Source organism: Lampetra fluviatilis, chromosome 15, assembly GCF_964198595.1.
Source record: "Lampetra fluviatilis chromosome 15, kcLamFluv1.1, whole genome shotgun sequence".
In the NCBI taxonomy this organism is placed as follows: Eukaryota; Metazoa; Chordata; class Hyperoartia; order Petromyzontiformes; family Petromyzontidae; genus Lampetra; species Lampetra fluviatilis.
In genome coordinates, this window is record NC_136289.1 from 1,761,209 (window position 1) to 1,783,696 (window position 22,488).

The 22,488-nt window shown below is 47.5% G+C and overlaps 1 protein-coding gene across 1 annotated transcript in view; it reads left to right on the forward strand.

Annotated features, from left to right (window-relative positions):
* TDO2 (tryptophan 2,3-dioxygenase) overlaps positions 1-22,488 on the forward strand; it is a 151,312-nt gene that overhangs the window by 69,053 nt on the left and 59,771 nt on the right. The window contains exons 6-7 of the mRNA XM_078862861.1: positions 2,869-3,055; positions 4,832-4,939. Coding sequence (XP_078718987.1) covers positions 2,869-3,055; positions 4,832-4,939 — 295 coding nt within the window. The remainder of the gene's footprint in view (positions 1-2,868; positions 3,056-4,831; positions 4,940-22,488) is intronic.

Below are 22,488 nucleotides of genomic sequence, written 5' to 3' on the forward strand. Positions count from 1 at the left end.
TGTGGTAGCCTTGCGCTATGAAGATGGTGCGAACACCAATTCTACCAAACTCGTGTTATCGTTATTGCCAATAGCCTTAGTGAAAATTCAGGCTTTCAGGGCAAAATGGGACTTGTTATTCATGGGAGGCTAAGAGAGAATCACCACTGCACTGCACGTAACCCACATTGATGGGCTTTTGTCAACGAAACACAATGACTTGTCATCCCACCTATGCCATTCTGCACACAACCCTTCATTGGTCTGAGCCACTTTGGCAGATCTCTCGCATATCTCCTCGGTAATGGATAAAGGGTCAGCCCTGGAATGTCTTGATTACGCCACTGCTGGCAGAAGGGATCCGAATAGAGAGAGATCGAGAGAGATCCGATAGATTGGTGCCACAATGGCCAGACGTATTGGAAGAGGTGAGAGTATCCACCACTTGACCCCACCACACGCAACCTGCCCGGCGGATGACTGGTTGAATCCATGTACACTGGGAGATCGAACCGGCGACTCCTGCATTTCAAATTGAGTGTGTGGACCGTTACACTAGGGAAGCATCCCTGCTAAGTTCTGCGATATTACTTTAAATCAGAGGGGAAATTGGTGAAATTGGCAGATTTCTGATCAAAATGCAACAATGTTACTGCAGTAGAAAAATCAATTATATGAAAAGTACTTTAATAAATGAAGTTTCACTCTAAATGTTTGAGTGACTTTCAATCCTGCGTTGTGATTACTGCGTAATAGCTGAAATTACCTGTAATAGTGTTAACTCTTGGATAAGCATTTCAATCATTGCATGATTGTCCAGGTACATCCTCCCCACATTACTTGATACATTTTTTTATCTGGTCTAACGTTGAAAATTTTCAAGCCCTGTGTGAGCAGTGGTCAGAAGTGAATATTTCATGGATTTATATTTGTAATTATAATAATATTTTGATTGTGATTACAACACTGTACAATAACACATGTGCAATGTTAAAAAAATGCTAATTTATTTCAGTGGAGAGTGGCATCTTGGTGATTGTTGCTGGGCCTATAGCTGCATGATTTTATAGACATTGCACATTTGTTACGGAAGTAAATGCTCATTTATGGCTAATTGTATTGCAGTTACACTGTAATTACTGTCTTAGAAGGTTAGCGAAAATTGCAGTTTATTAAAAAAAACTTTACTTCGTTCGTATGTTTATATAAAATCTTGACTTAACGCTTTCATGACTGCAGGAATTCATATCCTTTGGGTCTTTCGGTAAAGTCACGTACTGTAGATAGGTTAAAAGAAAATAACAAAAAATGACGACGTTTCGATCACAACACAAGCGATCGTCGTCAGGAGGAGAAAAGAGGAAAGCTGCTGAGGAAGACTGTTTAAAAGGTTTAAAATGGATGTAGCCCAAGGGTCATCAACGAAGTGGGCGGGGCTAGTGATGTTAATGTGAGAAATTAGCATGTTAATGTAAGATCGGATGGCGACTTCCACGACGATGGCGCGGAGGTGGCTTTGTTAACATGAGAGATTAGCATGATTAAACCCGTTTCTTGAGCACAGTGAGTTGATGGTATGAGTGGTCACTGACCTCATTTTTTTTACCAGGATAGGGCATATTCAACAGAACATGGAAACAGTGTCCCTATAATAAGAGTGTAGAAGTAAGTCCCAATGCCAATTCTGCAGCTGTTTTCTGCCACAAGCTATTGTGTGTATGCCGAGTTTCTTTTGCTCCGTACATAGCTAACCATGCTAATCGGAGGTGTGGGGAAGGACAACAAGCTAAACACTAAAAGCGATTCTCAATAAATCAGTTATCAATCGAGATTTTAAAGTGTATAGCTCCCAGTTGCTTCCTAATATCGCGCGACTCACTGTGATAAATACTTCATGCTTCATATTATGACATACAACCAATAAAGAATCGCAGTGTACATGTAAAACCCAAACTACCATATTTATCATGACATGAATGAGTTAAAGTTTATTTGTTTCACCAACCGAGAACTAAAGAGATCAGGGTCGTATAATTTTCAAGAGTGGGTCAGTTATTTTGTTTGGAAGATTTTGTTATTCATCATAGAAGTTTTTTGGTTACATCGCATAAATATAAATGTTTTTTTGGGTTAGATCATGTAAATATATAAATGTGTCGTTAAACCCGCCACCACCCAACACAGCCACTTAGTAACGTTTGTCACGTAAACAGAACATGCAAATTCGTTATTAGTACAGCATACCAGTGTCTTGGAGACCAAATCCACAACATTTACAATCTGAGTACAACGTTTCGCCAGTAATTAGAACTATCATCATCAGGTGACAGCCAGAGTTGTGGAGAAATTACTCCTGTTTGGGTCTTAAATACTCATATTCACGCGATCTAACCCAAAAACCTCTATTATGGGATAATGCTAGTCGTGAAAGCCTACTACTACTATGAGGTGTTAAAGGTTTTGTTAGGTGTACTTCCCCCCTGCCCCCACTTCTTTTTCCTTTTGCTCCTCTTCCCCTTGCCTGCCCTTTCCCGTATAACAACCCAACCGCTACCCGCTGCTCGCAGTCCCTGCCTACGTGAGTGGGGCAAGTGAGCCCAATATCGCCCACCCCCTTCCCAGGACTCAGGAATACTGAGTTCAGACTTTGGTCCATTGAATTTCTGTACCCCCCCCCCCCGGCCCTTGTTAAGTTCGTGCCTTTTACCGGGCTCTTGTTAAATTTTTTAAAATAAGAATAAGAAAGCACATTTTTTATAGCACATACGTGCATTTTAAGAGATATAATGATAAGTAACAAATAACAATGGTAGAATATAACAACGTAAACAAATAAGAGTGACCCAGTGAATGTTCTCATTTGAAGACGATCACTTGGACTTCCCACAGGCACTACCTGTCACCCGCGTCTGGGTTCCAGAGTTTGCAGTTCCGCATGCTCGAGAACAAGATTGGCGTTCCGGACAGCCTGCGCGTGCCGTACAACAAGCGCCACTACCGCGACAGCTTCCGGGGAGAGGAGTTTGAGAAGCTGCGCTTGTCGGAAATCGAGCCCACGCTCCTGCAGCTCGTTCAGGTGAAGGGGGCTCGAACTCGGAATGGCCTTCGTATTTTTTTTTCACTGTCGGTGCAGCAAATGCTTGGCACCTTCAAATTCACTGGCGTCGTCGTTGAAAAAAAATGAGCACAAACGTTTCAGCACTCTTCAATTCGAGTTTCACGGTAGAAGCGTGTTGGTGGGTGCCTACGTAACTAGGGTTGACATTGAATGCTAAAAGCCCAGCGTTAAAACGCTTCTCGCTTGTGTACGTGTATTTGCATGTGCGTGTGCATATGTACGTACTAGGGAGTGATAATAGTAGGGGTTAGCGCGCTGCGCTACGAACCCGGCGGCCCGAGTTTGATTCCCTGCTTCAAAATTAAGATGATTATCTGAACCGCTCCTGGGCCTCTCCTAGGTCGACTCAACTGCGGCAGAGCACTACACTCACAATTCGACAGTTGTGAGTTAAAATACATTTGTTGAATGACTGAGCCCATCGTTGTATGTACTGTATGTTGAACTTCTTTCGCACCGTACGTAGCCAACCGCGCTAATTGGAGGTGCAGGGGAAGGACAACAAACTGAACACAAAAAGGAGTGCTAAAGAAATTAGTTTTCAACCTATACTATTTTAAAATGCACAGCTTTAGCGGTTTTCTGATATCGGAAGGAAGAGCGTTCAAGACGGCCACAGGAAGGCATCTGAAAGAGCTGCAGGATTCGGTGGCCATCTTTGTTTATTACTCTGAGGTTGATCAAATCCGGTACCTATTTTGTGAGAAGCCAATAGCGAGACGCCCCATTGTAGACACCTCCTCATATAAGCATGGAGGGATTTTTACTCTAACAAAAAAAGGATGACCGCTGTGGAAACAGAATAACTCAATCAATTAATGTAACGGGGCGAAAATTATGCCACCATCAGAATATTACGAGCGATGGCGATGAAGTGCATTAGATGTTATTCAAGAGCTGATAACCGAAGTAGGATGATAAAGAACTGCTATTGTGTAGTGACATTTCCACAAGTGTTTTTTTTGCTGAAGAGATTATGAACCATAATGCCCTCTTGTTTGGATAAACGATAATAATGAACATAGTATACCCTATACAGTGTAAACATTTGGTGAAATTTTCCTTTTTTGTTTCCTCCAAAAAGTAATATTTAAACTGAGCAAGGTCAATTTGCTGAAATACGTATAACCAGGTGATGTTTTTACAATGCTATATTGGTTTATACCAGCTGCATTAAATGTTCTGGGAGGTCAAGTGTGTGGCATTGTAAGACTGGTTTTTATTTTCATTAAAACATGATTGTGGGCTCTTAATAAAATTCACGTCACCAGCACTTGCTCTCATGTGCTGCATTCTGTAAAATAATGTTTCAGGTCAAATCAAATATCAAGGGAAATTTTACAGGAATGTATAACCAATTACAGTTGGTAATGGCCCACATAATAGCGTGAATTTCTTGGATGATTCTCTTAGGCAAATGCAGACATAGTTTTCTACACTTGCTAGTGTTCAACATACTTCACATGCTTCTATTAAAAGCCACACTCTTTGGCTAGAAAAATAATGCTTTAACTCTCTCATGCATGAATAATTTAAAGCAAAATAATGTTTCATGGTTTAATATGATTTCAGTCAAAGGAACTCTGAAATATTTTTAATTAAAAAAAACCTAATTTTTCACATAATTCGTGTTCACTATAAGTGTGTCAGCAAGGACGGCATACATTTTGCCTCCGTATTCAAAAGTTTTTTTTTATTGTTGTCAACAATTGTGATTAATCTGTGTTTTTTCAGGAGTGGCTGGAGAGGACCCCAGGTTTGGAGGCGGGCGGCTTCAACTTCTGGGAGAAGCTGAAGAAAAGTGTCTCTGAAAGGTTGGAGGAAGAGGTTTGCAAGGCCAAGGTGGGGACCTCTCTTCTGTTTTGTTTTTCTTGAGAAAGCCACTCACTCACGAGATGCATGGCCAGCACAGGGTCATAGCAGCCTTCTGCTGTGCAAGGACCTTCACTCGAAGCTCCAGGATCTACCTTGGCCTGTAGCAGACATAACAGCAGCAGCCTGTGGCTTCTGCGCCCATGTGTGGTAAGATGTTAACTACCTCACCTGGTATACAGGTGGTTGTGGGTTCGATCCCGACCTTAATGCCTGTATATTTGGAGTTTACATGTTCTTCCCGTGATTGTGTGGATTTTTCTTCAGGTCCTCCGGTTTTTCCCTCTGCTGTAAATGTCCACGTGATATGCCACTTCTTTGCGCTATCATTTGTGGCCAGGTCGTTTCTGAAAAAGAGCTCTGTGGCTCAGTGGACCCTACTTGGTAGTTTATAGTTTGAGTTTATGCGAGAGCCGTGTCCAGTCGCTTCCCCCAGTTCTCGTGCCGCGTCGTCAGGTCGCGGACACAGAGGTAGAGGGGGCGGTGTGAGCCGGCGTGTTGACGACCGTCCGTCTGGCGCCGTCCGAACAGAGCCCACCGGGCGCCCCCGCGGGTCTTGGGCCAGCGCATTACGCCCAGACCGGTCGCATTCTCTCTTTTTGTAGCTCGTAAAGTAGGATGCCAGTGGACGCCGAGGATGCGACGCTTGAGACAGTGGGGTCGGAGTCGCCATCCCGTGCACTCTGCATACATTCCCACGTTGTGACGAGTACAGTTTGTTTCAACAACAGCAAGAGGCGTGCACTTTGCTAGACGCTGTGCTCAAGGTGATAATGAATATGGAGGTTTAGAAATGTCACAATAACCAATGCAAATGTATGCAGTAATATTTCAAGAGCGGTCAAAATTCAGGGTGACTCGTGTGATAACTGTTTTAAGTCATGGGAAGAGATGGCTGCTGTGTGGTCTGAAACTGCTACATATATCCATGTTTGGAGACACAATAGTGAGACTTATGATGTAATTCGAGTAATCTCGAAAAGAATGCATCTTACATTTCATATCGCAACAGCTGTACAGTGTTTAGTGTCCCAACAATGTTTTACTGCTAAATAATGTAATAAAATAAAGGTACTGAATATTATGTAAAAAAGTAATGCAGTGTTTGGAAATAAATTTAGAAGCAGAAGGAGGAGCTGTGGATTAGTAAACACCTGCAGGTTAAAGACTTAATTTTGTCTGAAGTAAAGTGGGCTTGTGCAGGACATGTTTTAGAAGGGTTTTTTAGAAGGGATGATAGCCAGCATATGAGAATTAAAATTTAATGTCAGCCCTTGGGGATGGAGAGAATACATTCGCATTTGTATGTATGTTGAACTTCTTTCGCACCGTATGTAGCCAACTGTGCTTATTGGAGGTGCAGGGAAAGACAATAAACTAAACACATATAGCAGTTCTAAAGAAATGCATAGCTCCAGTGGCTTTTTGATATCTGAAGGAAGAGCTTTATAGACGGCCACAGAAGCGTGTATGAAAGTGCGCGATGCAGTGACTGTCTTTGTTTGATGGTTAGCCAAAGGATGACCGGAGTACATGCGATGGTTTTTGTTCCTTGACGAGATCAGCAAGGTATTGTGGTTCAGTTGTGGCAAGAACTTCGTATGTAATGAGTGCGACCTTATGTATCGTTCGGCAACCAGAGGCTAAAGCAGCCCGGCTAGCAAGCAGATGGAGTTATGGGACCTTTCTTGCCATGTTAAAATACAACAATAGGTTTTACCCTTTCTGGCAATAAAACAGTTGTGTCAAGATGTTAAAACACCAAACAGAATCCTTATTCAAGGAATCCTGTCTGCATTAACCACACGTACTTGTGGTGAACATGCAAACAAAAACATGCTCTGATTATATATGGATTGTCTTTGAAACTGATTGGCCTACACCAGACAGCTTTCTTTATGGCCGAGTCTAACCAGTGTCAGACCAGAACACAATGCCAAAAGGTGAAGAGTACAAAGACAATGCACGTAGTTGCTCAACCGGAGCTCTCAATGGCCTGATAGTGCATTGTCGTTGTGCTGTTCGCCCTTTGACGTTCTCTGGTCGACCACTTTGAGACGAGCCTCAAAAAAAATCTGTCTCTGGTGTGGACCAATCAGTTTCAAAGACGATGCATATTTTATCAGAGCATTTATTTTTGCATGTTCACCACAAGTACGTGTGGTTAATGCAGACAGGATTCCTTGAATAAGGATTCTGTTTGGTGTTTTAACATCTTGACACCTGTTTTATTGCCTGAAAGGGTTAAACCTATTGTTATAAGGAGATGGAGTGATGGAATTCAGTTTGTGTGCAAATTCTGGGTGGACTGTTTACTTAAAACCTGATGAAAAGCCTGTTTAGGGGATCCAACTGGCGACCTCCGGCATGCAAACCTTTACCTACCGCGGCAGCGTCCCTCCTGTGTGCTTACATCCCTTAACTACAAACTCGTTAATTTGTCTTGCTCTGTGCCCTTTTGAATGCACTAACAGCAGTGCTAGTGGGATGGTGTCAGTACGTGCCATTGTAGTAAACATTAGTGAGTAAATGCTGAAGTGGCCAAACTGACGGAAAAAAGGAGTGTTGATGTTTATTATGTTTGATAAAGAGGTGACGCATGACCCATTAGGAACGACATCGCTGAGGGCTATTGAAGAGTTTGTCTTCCATTTTAACCTTCTGTGAAATTAAGAAAGGAACAATGAGCATGCAGGATGCAATGTGCCAACTCGAAAACCGTCACAAGTGCATTGATGATGTACATTTCCTAATTCCGAGAAGCCATACTCATACCCTTTTTTATTAGTCATTAAATTTCTCTAAATTATTTTTAGACATTTGTTTGATCAGAAAAAAACATCGCTGGATCTCAATACACTTCTTCAGGATGGTGTAATTATATATATTTGTAATAAAGGGCCATTATCCCCATGTGTTTAACCAATTAAGTAATTTGCGAGTAATTTGTTGTTCAAATTAAAACCATAGTTTTGGCATACATGGCCTAATTTTATTCAAACCATGTCGTAAGGCCTTTAACGTCCACCACCGTGCAGAAGCCAATATTTGCACTAAATACATGGCAGGATTAACCAGGGCGGCCCCGGGGTCCTGAACCACAAATCTTTGCAGCGAGAGGCAACAATCTACCACCGGCCCTGTAAAGTTGTTTTAAGACATATTATGAAATGTCTAGCTGGGAATGCATTATATTTCCCAATTGCATAAGATGTATTTAGTATGTCAGAACTCCTCACATCCGTGACACTTGGGGGAGACATCTTAGCACCTTTGCAGATGAATCCTCATTAACTTGTGAATGAAGCGGACAGCATAATACCAGGAGTGCACCCATCTCATTAGATGTCAGCAGCTAAGCCGGGTTGAGCCTTGATAGTGCTCAGATGGGCAACTACTACCATGCAATAAACAGGTGCTTTCGGCTGCCGCGGGCCAATGTTGTCACAGAGTGCAATGCGGTAAAAGCCATTGCTAAAGCGTACTCTGCTCAAACGTTGCCTTCACTAACTCACACTGAGTTGTATGGGGAAGTATGATCAAATGATCCCCACAGTGGACTGACAAAAAGGGCTGTACATGTACATATATACATGGACATTGTACCGCAGCTGTTATCATGGATACCACGATAGCAGCCTCACTCGGTACTGTGCAGGAAAGAGAGGCAACGTGCTATACCTCGCTGCTGTTGCAGCATCAATTGTGAGTGGAATAGTGGTGAAGATGACACCTCAAACATAATTAAACATTATTACACATGATGATGACGATGATGATGATCATCATCGTCCTCATCAAATTCTGAATCTGCTCTCAAAGCATTTGAGATGTATCACAATTATCAGCCATTGTCCATCCACTGCTGGATGAAAGCTCTCCCCAATGCCAAAGCCATCCTCATGGACCTGCAAAGCCACAATCCATACACTCCTGCACACATAGCCTGATAACATCGCTCCATCTCCACAGTGGTAATCCACTTCATTGGCTGCAGTTTCATTACTGGTCTCGTCCGTGAGTTTGTATGTATGTATGTTTGAGATGCAGTGTTGTGATTAGCGCACTGCACTTTGAACCGAGTTGCCAGAGATCAATTCCCATCCACGGCTAACATCGGTGGTGATTATTTGAAATGGTCGTGGGCTTCCGCTAGGCGGACTTAGCTTTACATTAGTATTCAGAGCGGTGTGTAAATGTCAGCACCAGGGAGACAAAGGCAGACAGGCGTGGATCTGGCCACACCCCCCCCCCATTCCCATTGTGCGGCGTTCCGGCCTTCATAGGTGCTACTCGCTAACAGCACTTTCCCAAATAGCCTGTATAAGCTACATGGGGATCATTGCCTTCATATATGTTTTATTTATCTGTAAATTAGATGTATAGCGCTGGTTAATAATATAATGCCTTAAAGCGAGTTTAACGTTTCTATATTTGAGTACAAATTGCATTTCAATTATTTCATTTTACAGGGTTAGCTTTTCATAACTGTAATATTTATTTCTAGTTGGAGATTTTCATTTTCTTGTTTCTGAAGTAAACGCATAATTCGGTGTGCTGTGTTAACAAATTGTTGAAAAGCCACATTCCAATTGCAGCGACTATTTGATTAATCACACTCTGTTTCAGTCAACTTCTCATGGAACGTCAGATGGATGAGCAAACCATGGCCAGGGAAGCCTCACCGAGCCTCATGACTCTTTTTCAGAAGGATCCTGCTAAGTTTTCACAGTAGAATAGCGATGGTTGCTATGCAGATTCAAATTGAGGAATTTGTGGGTTATATGCCATACGAACTCACAAGCTAATTATTGGGTGGCCATATGTTTTGCCAAAGAGTTGTATGCTGGCCAATTCAATGCCACTACAAATATGCATTGTTTTTCAACTATTTGCCTGGCTGGGTTGTGAACCTTTTGAATGGAACAACTAGTTCAACATACATACGACACAATTTAGATGTAAAGCTTTGGTGACTGCAGGGATTAATATTCTTGGTTCTTGTTTTATATTAATATTATTTTATTATTTCCCTTCTACATGACTTTACCGAAAGAACCAAGAATATACATATGTAGTGGTGGTGTTGACGTGCGCCGACTGTGACAGTGATGGATCACGGGGCGGCGCGGGGTGCGGGGTTGGGCACGCGTTGTGGGCGTGGTGTGGACGTGCGCGCCGGGAGTGACAGATGACGGGGCGGGGCGGCGTGGGTGGTGAGGCACGCTGAGATGTGGGAAAACAGGATCGTAGCCAGCGCCCAGTGATTGGTCGAATAGGATGGGTGCTCGCAGCGACGTCCGCAGGTGGGGTATAAAGGGGGACGCGCGAGAGCACTCGGGGAGAGTTATCCAGTTGAAGATCGAAGACGGAGTTGAAGACCTAGTGCCCCGAGACCCCTAGTCCCGCCGTCCTTGTAGGGACCGGGGCCCTGTGTGGCTCGGAGGCGAGACTGTGGGACCCGGGGTCCGACGCCCACGTGGGTCGGGCTGGGGACCCACAGTCAAGACGGACACCCCGGGCAGGGAGTGTCCAGAGTAGCTCAGTGGGCATTAGTCGCCGAGTAGCTAAGTGGGTGTTGGTCACCCGAGTAGCTCAGTGGGCGTTAGTCGCCAGGGTAGCTAAGTGGGTGTTGGTCACCCGAGTAGCTCAGTGGGCGTTAGTCGCCAGGGTAGCTAAGTGGGTGTTGGTCACCCGAGTAGCTCAGTGGGCGTTAGTCGCCGAGTAGCTAAGTGGGTGTTGGTCACCCGAGTAGCTCAGTGGGCGTTAGTCGCCGAGTAGCTAAGTGGGTGTTGGTCACCCGAGTAGCTCAGTGGGCGTTAGTCGCCAGGGTAGCTAAGTGGGTGTTGGTCACCCGAGTAGCTCAATGGGCGTTAGTCGCCAGGGTAGCTAAGTGGGTGTTTGTCACCCGAGATACTAAGTGGGTGTTAGTCACCTGTGAACGAGTTTGGTAAAATAAAGAGTGTGTTACCCGTGAAGTCGTCTCCCGCCGAGTTACTACATTACAACTGGCGTCAGAAGTAAACCTGTCTTCAAGAAGAATGGACACGAGGAAGACTACCCGTACCCACGAGCGAGGTCGGGACGACGACGGCGTACCGGGGACACCAACCTCGGGAGGAGAGGACGAGGAGTTGCCGCCGATGCAGCACTTCGCGGTGATGGCCGACGCTCCGCTCGCCTCCGACACCAGCCTCCAAGACGCACACTCCCGGTTGGCGGAGTTGCTACTCGCCGCCGCCGCTGTCTTGGCGGACATCTCCGTTCCGGCGAGCGAAAAAACGGCTGCGGGGTTGGTGCAGAAAGCGAGGTTGGAGGGATCCCGCCAAAAGGCGCTTCGCGCCAAAAGTCTAGAAGTTGCCGCCGTTTTTGAGGGGCCGCCATCGATTGGCGGGAAGCACGGACACCACGTGGCCGGAGACCTCCGCTCAGCGCAGCCCACGTCATCAGCGCGCGCCGGAGCTCTCCATTTTGCGCCTGACGACCGAGCCGACATTTTACACAACTACAGCGGAGCGCGGGAAAATCTCTCCGACGTCGACGACGATCGGGTCCTCCAGCAAAGATTGCCTGCGCTGTCGGCGTTCAAGGCGGATGGGGGCGACTGGGGAGCCTTCCAACGAAGGTTCCTCGCTCATCAGGAAATGTCGGGGTGGTCCGACACCACTGCCCTGCGTGCGTTGCCAGCGATGCTCGACGACGACGCGCTTGCAGCCTTCACATCTGCTGCAAGGTCGTCCCGCTCTACGCTCCAGGCCGCACTACACCTGATGGCGAAGGTGTTTGGACCGCCCTCCACCTGTCGCCACCAGTTCTACGATCGGCAGAAGGTGGCTGGAGAAACGACGCTCGCCTATCGCACGGCGCTGCTCGCCTTGGCGGACGCAGCTTTTCCCCGCATGGACAAGGAGGGGAAGGACGCCATGGTGACGGAGCAGCTGCTGGCGTTGGCCCACGAGTTGGGGGTCCCCATCAATGTGGCGGACGAAATGGATATCTGCTCCCTGGCGATCGCCACGAGCATTCACGCGTACGAGGTCCTCAAACGCAAGCCGGGGGTCGTCTGCAAATTGGCGGGGAACGCGGCACTGGCCGCCACGATCGCCGAACCTCAGCCAGCTGCGGATCAGGAGCAGGCCTTCGCTGCATCGCGTCCGGGGGAGTGGAGAACGGGAGGTCGTTCGCCCACACGTTCATCCCGCAAGCTGGAGCAACCGAAACCTACGACGTCCCTCGTCGTCTGCTACAACTGCGGCCTTCGGGGTCACGTCGCAGCCGGGTGCCGGGCCCCGCGTCAGCGCGCCACAGGACCACGTCGGGACGACGACCAGGCCCACAAGTCATCCCAACAAAACCCGGCAAGTCGCGGCACCTCACACGCTCGGTCCACAAACACGGCACATTCGGGTCGCCGCTTGGCGGTGGGGGGTTCGCGGCTGGGTGCCGGGGGTTCACTTCGGCGAGGGGGGTCCGTACACGGCCCGCAAGCAGTCGAATGGTCCGAATTGGCCCACAGGATAGTGGCTGCGTCGGCCGGGTCGTCCGTGGTAACGGGGTTTATTGACGGGGTTGAGGTCCGGGTGCTTGTGGACACGGGTGCGTCGGCCACTATCATTTCGGACCTTATTTATAACATTCTTCCCGTCCAAAGTAGACCCCTTCTGCCAGTGGACGTGCCATTTTATGCGGCGAATGGGGGATCCCTGGGGATCATCGGCCAGATTCGGGCGACTATTTGCATTGGTGACATCAAATTGGCGGGCCCTATTTTTGTATCATCATCGCTGGCCGTTCCCTGTTTGCTAGGTACGGACTTTTTGTCCAAAATGCCCATCAAAATTCTCATAGATCAGGCCTGCATTGAGCTTCCGTCAGGTCGGCGGGTTGCGTTCTTGACGAGCCCTACCAAAATACGCACGGTTTGTGCGACGGTGCAGGCGCTGGCAACTCAGACTGTACGGGTGCCCCCGGGATCGCAAATGTTGGTACCCCTTCGGTTGAGGAAACCACTCGAGGTGGGTGCGGAGGCACAGGGAGTGCTGTTGGGGCCGTCTAACAGGGCCAGAAGGGGCCTCGACTTAGCGGTTGCTCAAACCATGGTGAGAGGGGACAGTGAGCCGTTCGTAATGGTCCTGAATACGGGGTCGCGGCCGGCCGTAATTGCGCAGGGAACGGTGCTGGCTCACGCCGCGCCGCTACCCGTTGAGGAACGGCTCGTGGCTCAAGCAGATTTCACTGTCGAGTCGCATCCTCCAAGTGATGAGGGGACAGAGTGGTTGGACTCGTTGTGTGCCGGTTCTGCTAACTTGTCCAAAGTGCAATTGGGAGCATTGAGGGGTTTGCTACTCGAGTTTGCTGACGTGTTCAGCAAACATAAGTACGATATCGGCTGCACGGACCTGTTGCGCCACCACATAGCTACAGGGGACGCGGCCCTTATTCGACAGAATCCCTTCCGGCTCAGCCCAGCCGAGAAGGAGCATGTGCAATCGGCGGTTAATGATATGTTGGCGGCCGATATCATTTCGCCCTCTTCTAGTCCGTGGGGTGCTCCTATTGTCCTAGTTAAAAAACAGGACGGGTCCTTGCGGTTTTGTGTCGATTTCCGCCGCTTAAACAAAATCTCGATGGCGGATGCGCATCCGCTCCCCAGGATGGATGAGTCGCTGGATGCCTTGGCGGGAGCACAGTTTTTTTCCACACTCGATCTGCTTTCCGGATTTTGGCAATTGCCACTCGATAACGAGTCTAAACCTAAAACCGCTTTCTGGACACCTGGTGGCCTATTTGAATTCAACCGTTTGCCCATGGGCTTACATTCCGCTCCCGCCACGTTCCAGAGACTCATGGAATTGGTTTTGTCGGGCCTCCAATGGGACACCTGTTTGATTTATCTCGACGATATCATCGTCTTCAGTCGGACTTTTGAGGAGCACCTCCAGCGACTGAGAGCGGTGTTCCTCAGGATGCGTTCCGCTAAGCTTAAATTTAAACCGGCTAAATGTTTTCTGCTTCGGGAATCGGTCAGGTATTTGGGCCATATCGTGAGTCGTTCAGGGATCTCGACAGACCCTGCTAAGACGCACTGCGTCAGCTCATGGCCAACGCCAACCTCGGTCACAGAGGTTCGCAGTTTTATTGGTTTCGCCTCCTATTACCGTCGTTTTGTCAAGCAATTTGCCACCATAGCCAGGCCCCTGCACGCTTTGACGGCTAAGGGTGTGCGGTTTCACTGGGGGGCGGAAGAGGAGGCTGCGTTCTGCTCCCTTCGTGACGCCTTGGTACAGGCTCCCCCCTTGTGTTACCCCGATTTCACACAACCGTTTTTGCTTGACACAGATGCCAGCAACACGGGTATCGGGGGGGTGCTCTCACAGGTGGTCGGGGGGGTTGAACGGGTGGTCGCCTACAGTAGTAGAGTTCTTTCCCCCGCCGAACAATGCTATTGCGTGACTCGTCGTGAATTGTTAGCGATTGTGTTTTTTACACAGCAATTCAGGCCGTATCTTTACGGCCGTCATTTTACGGTCCGTACGGACCATGCGGCTCTACAATACGCTATGCGCGTGGCACAGCCATCGGGCCAATTGTCCCGATGGTTAGAGGTCCTTCAGGACTACCAATTCATGACGATTTACCGCAAGGGATTGCGACACTCAAATGCGGACGCCTTGTCGCGGTTGCCACCGTGCACGGACTGCACATGTTTGTTGGGATCGGCGCGGTGCAAACCCCCGGTCGCCGACACCCCGGGAGTTGCGCTCGCCACCACTGACACCCCGGGAGTCGACGCCCCCACGGGGAGGGATTCGCTGTTGTCGTTGCCCCTCATTGAGTGGGGCCGTCTCCAAATGTCCGACAGCTCCCTACTTACGTTACGTCGAAAAGTTGGCGCTCCCGAGGTAGGGGATGCGCGGGTCGGTTCCTGGGTGTGCAGACAGGGCCTTTTGATGAAGTGGGACAACATGTCCCGGCGTCACGTGCTCGTTGTGCCTGTTGCTATGCGGGGTAGGGTCGTTCTGGCAGCTCATGAACGGCTCATGCATCTGGGTTTTCACAAAACGCTCGCCCTAATCCAGCGAGACTATTATTGGCTGGGGATGGGTAACGACGTGGCGAACATTCTTAAGGGATGCGTAGGGTGCGCCAAAAGAAAACCGCCACCATTGGCAGCTAATCCACCGCTGCAATCCATTCAAGTTTCGCGCACAAACGAATTGGTTGCGTTGGACATCTTGGGGCCCTTTCCTGCTACACCGAGGGGAAATAGGTTCCTGCTGGTTGGCGTAGAATACTTCACCCGATGGCCCATGGCATGGCCACTCGCCAACCAGTCGGCTGCAGCGGTGGCGGACGCCTTCGTCCAGGGTTATGTGTTGGACAAGGGCGCCCCCGAACGCTTGCTGACGGATCAAGGAAAGAATTTTTCGAGCGTTTTGTTGCGCGAGGTGTGCGACCTGTTGGGTACAAAGAAAGTGCGTACTTCCCCCTACCACCCGCAGACTGACGGGATGGTTGAGCGTCTGAACAGGACGATTACGTCTATGTTGTGCCAACAGGTCTGCGACGATCAGGTTGATTGGGACTTACAGGTGCCGGGGGTACTCGCGGCCTATCGAATGGCCCCTCATGCGGCGACGGGGTTTTCCCCATTTTTTTCTTATGTATGGGCGGGAGGCCGATCCGGCCATGGACGTCCAACTGGGGATTTCCCAGCCACGTGCAAAATCAAAATTGGCAGACCACATCAAATTTAATATCGCCAAATTGACTGAAGCGCGGGAGGCGGCGAGGTTGAATTCGCGGTCTCGGCAAATCGCGAACGAGAGATTGCATGGGCGGAGGGTGCATACACATGATTGGAAACCAGGCGATAAGGCCTGGCTGCATTGTCCACATGCACCGTTGGCTACGTCCCCCAAATTGTTGAGACCTTGGAGGGGACCGGTGGAAATTGTGCGGGTTGCACGACCCCAGAGTTTACAGATTAAATGGGAAAAACGCCGTTGGTACGTGCACCCCTCCCGACTGAAGCCCTATGCGGCACCGTGTGACCCCGTTCTGTGCCGTAACGACCGGGCGTGTGATGTGACCGTCGACTTGGGGAGGGAGGTGTCGCAGGCTGATCCTCACGTGTCTCCACCTGACCCACCCCCAGGTGCCTCGGGCTTGACGGCTGCTGACCGTCGGGAACCTGAACCCCGCGGCACGCACGGGTCCTCGATGCCTGACCAATGTCTTCCTGAACTGCCGGCACCACCGGACGTTCAACCGCGTCTGGTGCCGTACAACGGACCGGCAAGGCGGACTCGGGCTAGGGCACAACAATTTTCATGAAGACATTTTTTTTTCGACACCGAGCTCGCCCGGTGTTCCCCTCTGCCGGGGTAATGTCCCGTTGTAGGGACGCTCGGAAAGAATGGGACGCTGCACGAGTCGAGAGAAAAAAAAAAAAAAAATGTTTCCATTTATTTTTCTTTCTGCATACACATTGCTATTGTCACTCGCCAGATTGTATATATTGTTCTGTTGTCGCGGTGGCATTGGTTGATGGTTGCGGATGGTAGTGTTCGCGTTGTGTTGTGTTGTTACGTTAGTTGTTGTTCTTGTTGTTGTGTTGTGTTACGGGGCACACAGGGGGGTTTGTATATTTTTATAGCAGCCAGGTCGGCTGCGAGCTATGTGGTAGGGGGTGATGTAGTGGTGGTGTTGACGTGCGCCAACTGTGACAGTGATGGATCACGGGGCGGCGCGGGGTGCGGGGTTGGGCACGCGTTGTGGGCGTGGTGTGGACGCGCGCGCCGGGAGTGACAGATGACGGGGCGGGGCGGCGTGGGTGGTGAGGCACGCTGAGATGTGGGAAAACAGGATCGTAGCCAGCGCCCAGTGATTGGTCGAATAGGATGGGTGCTCGCAGCGACGTCCGCAGGTGGGGTATAAAGGGGGACGCGCGAGAGCACTCGGGGAGAGTTATCCAGTTGAAGATCGAAGACGGAGTTGAAGACCTAGTGCCCCGAGACCCCTAGTCCCGCCGTTCTTGTAGGGACCGGGGCCCTGTGTGGCTCGGAGGCGAGACTGTGGGACCCGGGGTCCGACGCCCACGTGGGTCGGGCTGGGGACCCACAGTCAAGACGGACACCCCGGGCAGGGAGTGTCCAGAGTAGCTCAGTGGGCGTTAGTCGCCGAGTAGCTAAGTGGGTGTTGGTCACCCGAGTAGCTCAGTGGGCGTTAGTCGCCAGGGTAGCTAAGTGGGTGTTGGTCACCCGAGTAGCTCAGTGGGCGTTAGTCGCCAGGGTAGCTAAGTGGGTGTTGGTCACCCGAGTAGCTCAGTGGGCGTTAGTCGCCGAGTAGCTAAGTGGGTGTTGGTCACCCGAGTAGCTCAGTGGGCGTTAGTCGCCAGGGTAGCTAAGTGGGTGTTGGTCACCCGAGTAGCTCAGTGGGCGTTAGTCGCCAGGGTAGCTAAGTGGGTGTTTGTCACCCGAGATACTAAGTGGGTGTTAGTCACCTGTGAACGAGTTTGGTAAAATAAAGAGTGTGTTACCCGTGAAGTCGTCTCCCGCCGAGTTACTACATTACACATACAACAACATAGTGTAATGTTGCACATTATGTGCCTTTAGCATGCACAATGAAAATGCCAGTGAACCGTTTGTTCTACTGTATATACCTACAGGATGATTTAAGATACATATGTCACTGTGTAGGCCTCTTAATACAATTAAAATCGATCCGTGTTAAGTCTGTAGTCTCCAAGTTAGCTGAATTAAGCTAAAATATTAATTTGAGCTGGTGATTCACTTTTAATTATAATTAATGTTCCGTATTTATTAATCAGAATTAGACATTGACTTGTACTGGTCTCAGAAGATACAAAATAAATTAAAAAATGTTTTATTAATTCACTCGTTTTGATGTTATAACTTGAAAATGTCTGCGTTTAAAATCAGCCCAACATCTATCAATGAATTTTGCCTGACTTTACCTTCAGAAGTTGTACATCAACTGCTTGCAAAAAAGCAGAAAAGCAGAAATAAAACGTTGCTGTCATCAGCATAATTGGTCAATTCCTGACCTCCTTGAAACAAGATGACATTGCTAGATGTTATTAACTAGAATGCTTTGAAGATGACAACATACTATTGATTCTCACAATCATGGTTTAAACAGTCTATACCATGTTTGCTTCCCTGTTCAAATACTTCCTTTTTCAAGGTGAAGTACAAATTTTATTGCAACGTCTATGCAAGTATTGTAGACATGAGTATTTATCATAGAAATGAATCGTTAGGCAAGGCGACAGCTTGGGAAGCCTTTCATTCGTAAATGGCTAGATGATAATGACTACAATAATCAGAATCAGAATCTTTATTTATCCCGGAGAAATCCGATGAGCTATTAAGCTGTTTTTTTTGCAGATGTCCAGTAGGGGCACGGGGTCAGAAAGTTAGAACAACAAACACAATACAAAAAACGATAGCAGTGCAAAGTATAGGAAAGGTAAGCAAATCACTAAAACTAAATAAGTAAAATAGATAAAGTATATGAGTTCATATACACAAATTCCCAAACTTGGGCAAAACAGCAAAACAACAGCAAGAAAGAACAGTCCCAAACAACACCAAGACAACGATACACAGTCCCTCAATAACATTGCACATTAAAAATAAAATTGCACATGAAGATGATGCTCTCCCAATATTGACAATGATCAAAGTAGGCCTACGATGCAACAACGTGCAACACGTATAAATACAACGTTGCTTCGTTGTGCTGATAAATTACACGAGAGATTAATAGTTAGAAGCTAATAAATGGGTAAGGGTGCAGGGCTTGGAATTCACTACGTGCAGCACTACCGGTGGAAGGGATTCCACTAGAGGGAGCTCTCGAGAGCTGCTCTGGGGATACAAGGACTCCTCTAGTTACAAGCATTCGACTTAGGAACTTTCAGAGATACGAACAAATCTGCCCTTATGTCCAGTTGCCTGTTCGGACTGAGAGTCGTAGATGACGGTGGTGGCATCTACGACTGCAGAACATGAAGAACCTCCATCTACAGGCATCTCCATCTACAGGAGATTATACAACTTTGAAGACATTCCCAGTGTTTAGTGTACATGCCGTACAACATGTTTGGAATCGACAGGAGTAAAGTTGCGATGAAGATAGTCTATGGTCTCACACCAGATATCAGCACTCGAGTGGTACCCATTATTTATTTTACTGTCTAGAACTCCCTCGACTGCACAATGGCGAAAACAAGCAATAGCTGGGTTCCACCTTTACCTTTTGATGCGTGAAGTATGCAATGACCTTTTCAAACGATTCGGTCATTATGTATTTCACTATAATTGGTCATCATAAGCAAAGGGGACCTCTAAGGTTCGGGGCTCCACGGTGGCGAGATGGTTACTATCTCGCCTGGTATAAAGGAGGTCATGGGTTCGACCCCGATGCTGACGCCTGCTGTATATTTGGAGTTTCAATGTTCTCCCAGTGGTCGTGTGGATTTTTCTCCGGGTCCTCTGATTTTTCCCTCCACATTTAGAAACATGCGTTTAGAGTATTTGGCTTCCATAAATTTCCACAAGATAAGCCACTTCATTGGGCGATCATGTGTGGCCATGTCGCTTCTGCAAAACAGCAATACAGCTCAGTAGGCCTTAACTGGTAAAATAAAAAAATAGTTTATAGTTAAGTTTAAGGTTTGTCATCCCAGGTGACATTGATTTATTTTCTGGCCGAAGGACCAAGTGCCTCAACAAAAACATCAACAATTCTTGTGCCAAATCACTTCTCAGAAAACATGACAAACTTAACCATTTTTTAAACGGTATTGGGTCTAAACAAAATAGTATTCATGTTGAAAATGAGATATTTTAGTTAAAATAAATATACAAAAAAACTCATGCCAGTTTCAAAATTTGAAAAATTGCCATTGTATTTGCTGGTTGCTGCCAGTCAACAACAATAAACGGAGAACAACATCAAATATTGATTGGGTAGGCAGATAACACGTTAATCAGAAATCTGATTATAGCACACTGTGCACTTTGCTGGAGCAGATATAAATGACTATGGTTTATGAGTTTCCCAATAAACTAAGTTAAGCGTGAACACTGCATGTGTTGATGTAGTTACAAAGACAAGTGCTGTAAGTGAGCACCTATGATGGCCAGTACAGCACACAAGATGGTTGGTGCACATCACCACGGCCGACCGCCTTTGTCTCCCTAGAGGCGATGTATATTATACACCACACCAGCTACTAATTTAAGGCTGAGTCGACCTAGAGGAGACCCAGTAACGATTCAGATTATTGTCACTGGTGTTGGCCATGAGCCAGAATCAAACTTGGATCACTGGGTTCGTAGTTGAGCGCTCTAACCACTGCGCCACCGCTCCCCACCATGTAGTTACACTGATAACATGTAAACATCACAAAGACTACAAGTTAGCATTGCACCAAAGTTGGCCCATACAATATCAGCCTATCGATTGGACCAAACATCCTGCATCAATATCAGGCTCATTGGAATTGTTTTGATTCGGCCAATGCTTGTGTAGTGACATAGAATGAGTCACAACAAGCACGTAGAGCTGGTTACTGACAGAGAAAGGGAATGTGGGCGTAACGGCTGACCGGACGGCAGAGCAGAGTGTGGCAGCCGTTCTGCCAGCAGAGCATGCAATGCCATGGAGTGGGTCACTCGGGTGCACGGCGCTGGCTGCTGGCAGAAGGGGGCATATGAAGACGTGGCACCCCCGCCGGCTGGTGGAGCACGTGATAGGCCGGGGTAAAGGATGTAGGGCAAAGGTGACCGAGGGGACACGTGAGGTATAGCCCAGAACCTTCAGGTGGGTTCCAGAAGGGGGTGTAGCCAAGGGCGGAGCCGGGCAGGGGACACGTGGAAGGTGGCCCAGAACCTTCTGGTAAGTTCCAGAAGGGGGCATGGCCGAGGGTAGAGCCAGGCCACGCCGGGGGGCATGAAAGGGAAGTCCTGAGGCTGGATAAGGGTTGTCTGTCGTTTAGAGTATTTGGCTGCTATAAATGTCCACGTGGTATGCCACTACGTTGAGCTATCATATGTGACAGGCAGGTCGCTTCTGAAAAAGAGCTATATAGCTCAGTGGGCCTTACCTGGCACGATAAAAAAACTATTATGGCTGGAATTCATTAAATAAAAAATTGCATGATAAGTAGATAAGGGTCTGATTACATTCTAGAATTGGGGCAGTCTTCTGCCATTCTAGTTGTCTGCCTCTGATTTCTGGATGGGCAAGGCTCTCCAATAGTGGAAGTGAAGTGTGGGAACGCACATCTTGTAACCAGTATGGTCAGCACGGAAGAGCAGGGCACTCATTAAAAATAATATAACCACATGTGCACAATATTCTGCTGCACACTTTGTGTACCTCACAGATAATGCCCTATACTGGTGTAAAGCAGCACAGTTCTAAGACTATATATTTTTAATTAAATCCCCGGGTAAGCCTACTCTTTCGCAATGCTTTTCCACAAAGGAAAAAAAACAGACGATGCTAAACCACCCAGGAGTCACTGCACAACTGAAACCACAACCATTCATTGCAAAGCTTAAAAAAATCCAGCGACTGATTTTGCATGTTTTTTTGTTGTTGTTCCTTCTGCGTAGTGTCTCTTATACACGATTTTAAATAAAACACCAGATCAACATCACAATGGGAGCCAAAGGAAGCCAATATAAGCAGCGATCACATGCAGCACACACTTCTCCTTACTGCGGAGAACAACATTGAACAAATCAGTGATTTTAACACGTAGGCTTTCGTGACCAATATCATCCATAATAGAGTTTTTTTTGGGTTAGATCACGTAAATATATAAATGTGTCGTTAAAACCCGCCACCACCCGACATAGCCAAATAGTAAGGGTTGTCACATAAACAGAACATGGCTTGGCTCTCCAACACACCGGTGTGCTGTACTAGTGACGAATTGGCATGTTCTGTTTACGTGACAACCCTTACTCGTTGGCTGTGTCGGTGGTGGTGGGTTTTAACGACAAATGTATATATTTACGCGATATAACCCAAATAAACCTCTTACAGATCAGTGATGTCCAACAGTCGGGAAGTGAAATCCATATGAATAATAACAATAAACAGAAACCAGCAGTACATCCTAGCTGGCACTTTACGAAATTCACGTCCTGCCACATACTATTCAGTCCACATCAAATAGTGGTTCTAGTGAAACGTACATCTAGTAATTTGATTCGTTATTATCAATATAATTATATATGAGAAAGCCTTAAATAATCTCTAACCCCTTTATGGAGTGTCATGCTTTGTAATGCGTGACCAGTTTCCATACCAGGAGGGTTTCTTTTTAATTTGGGAGGAAACCAAAGAGAGTCTAATGCACTTGAGGGTACAGTGCTGAAAGGTCTGCCTTCTCCTGATTACTTTTCAGCTCAGTGGATTTGGCAATGTTGTAATATCCATGTGATCCACCAACCCTTGCACTCGATCACTGG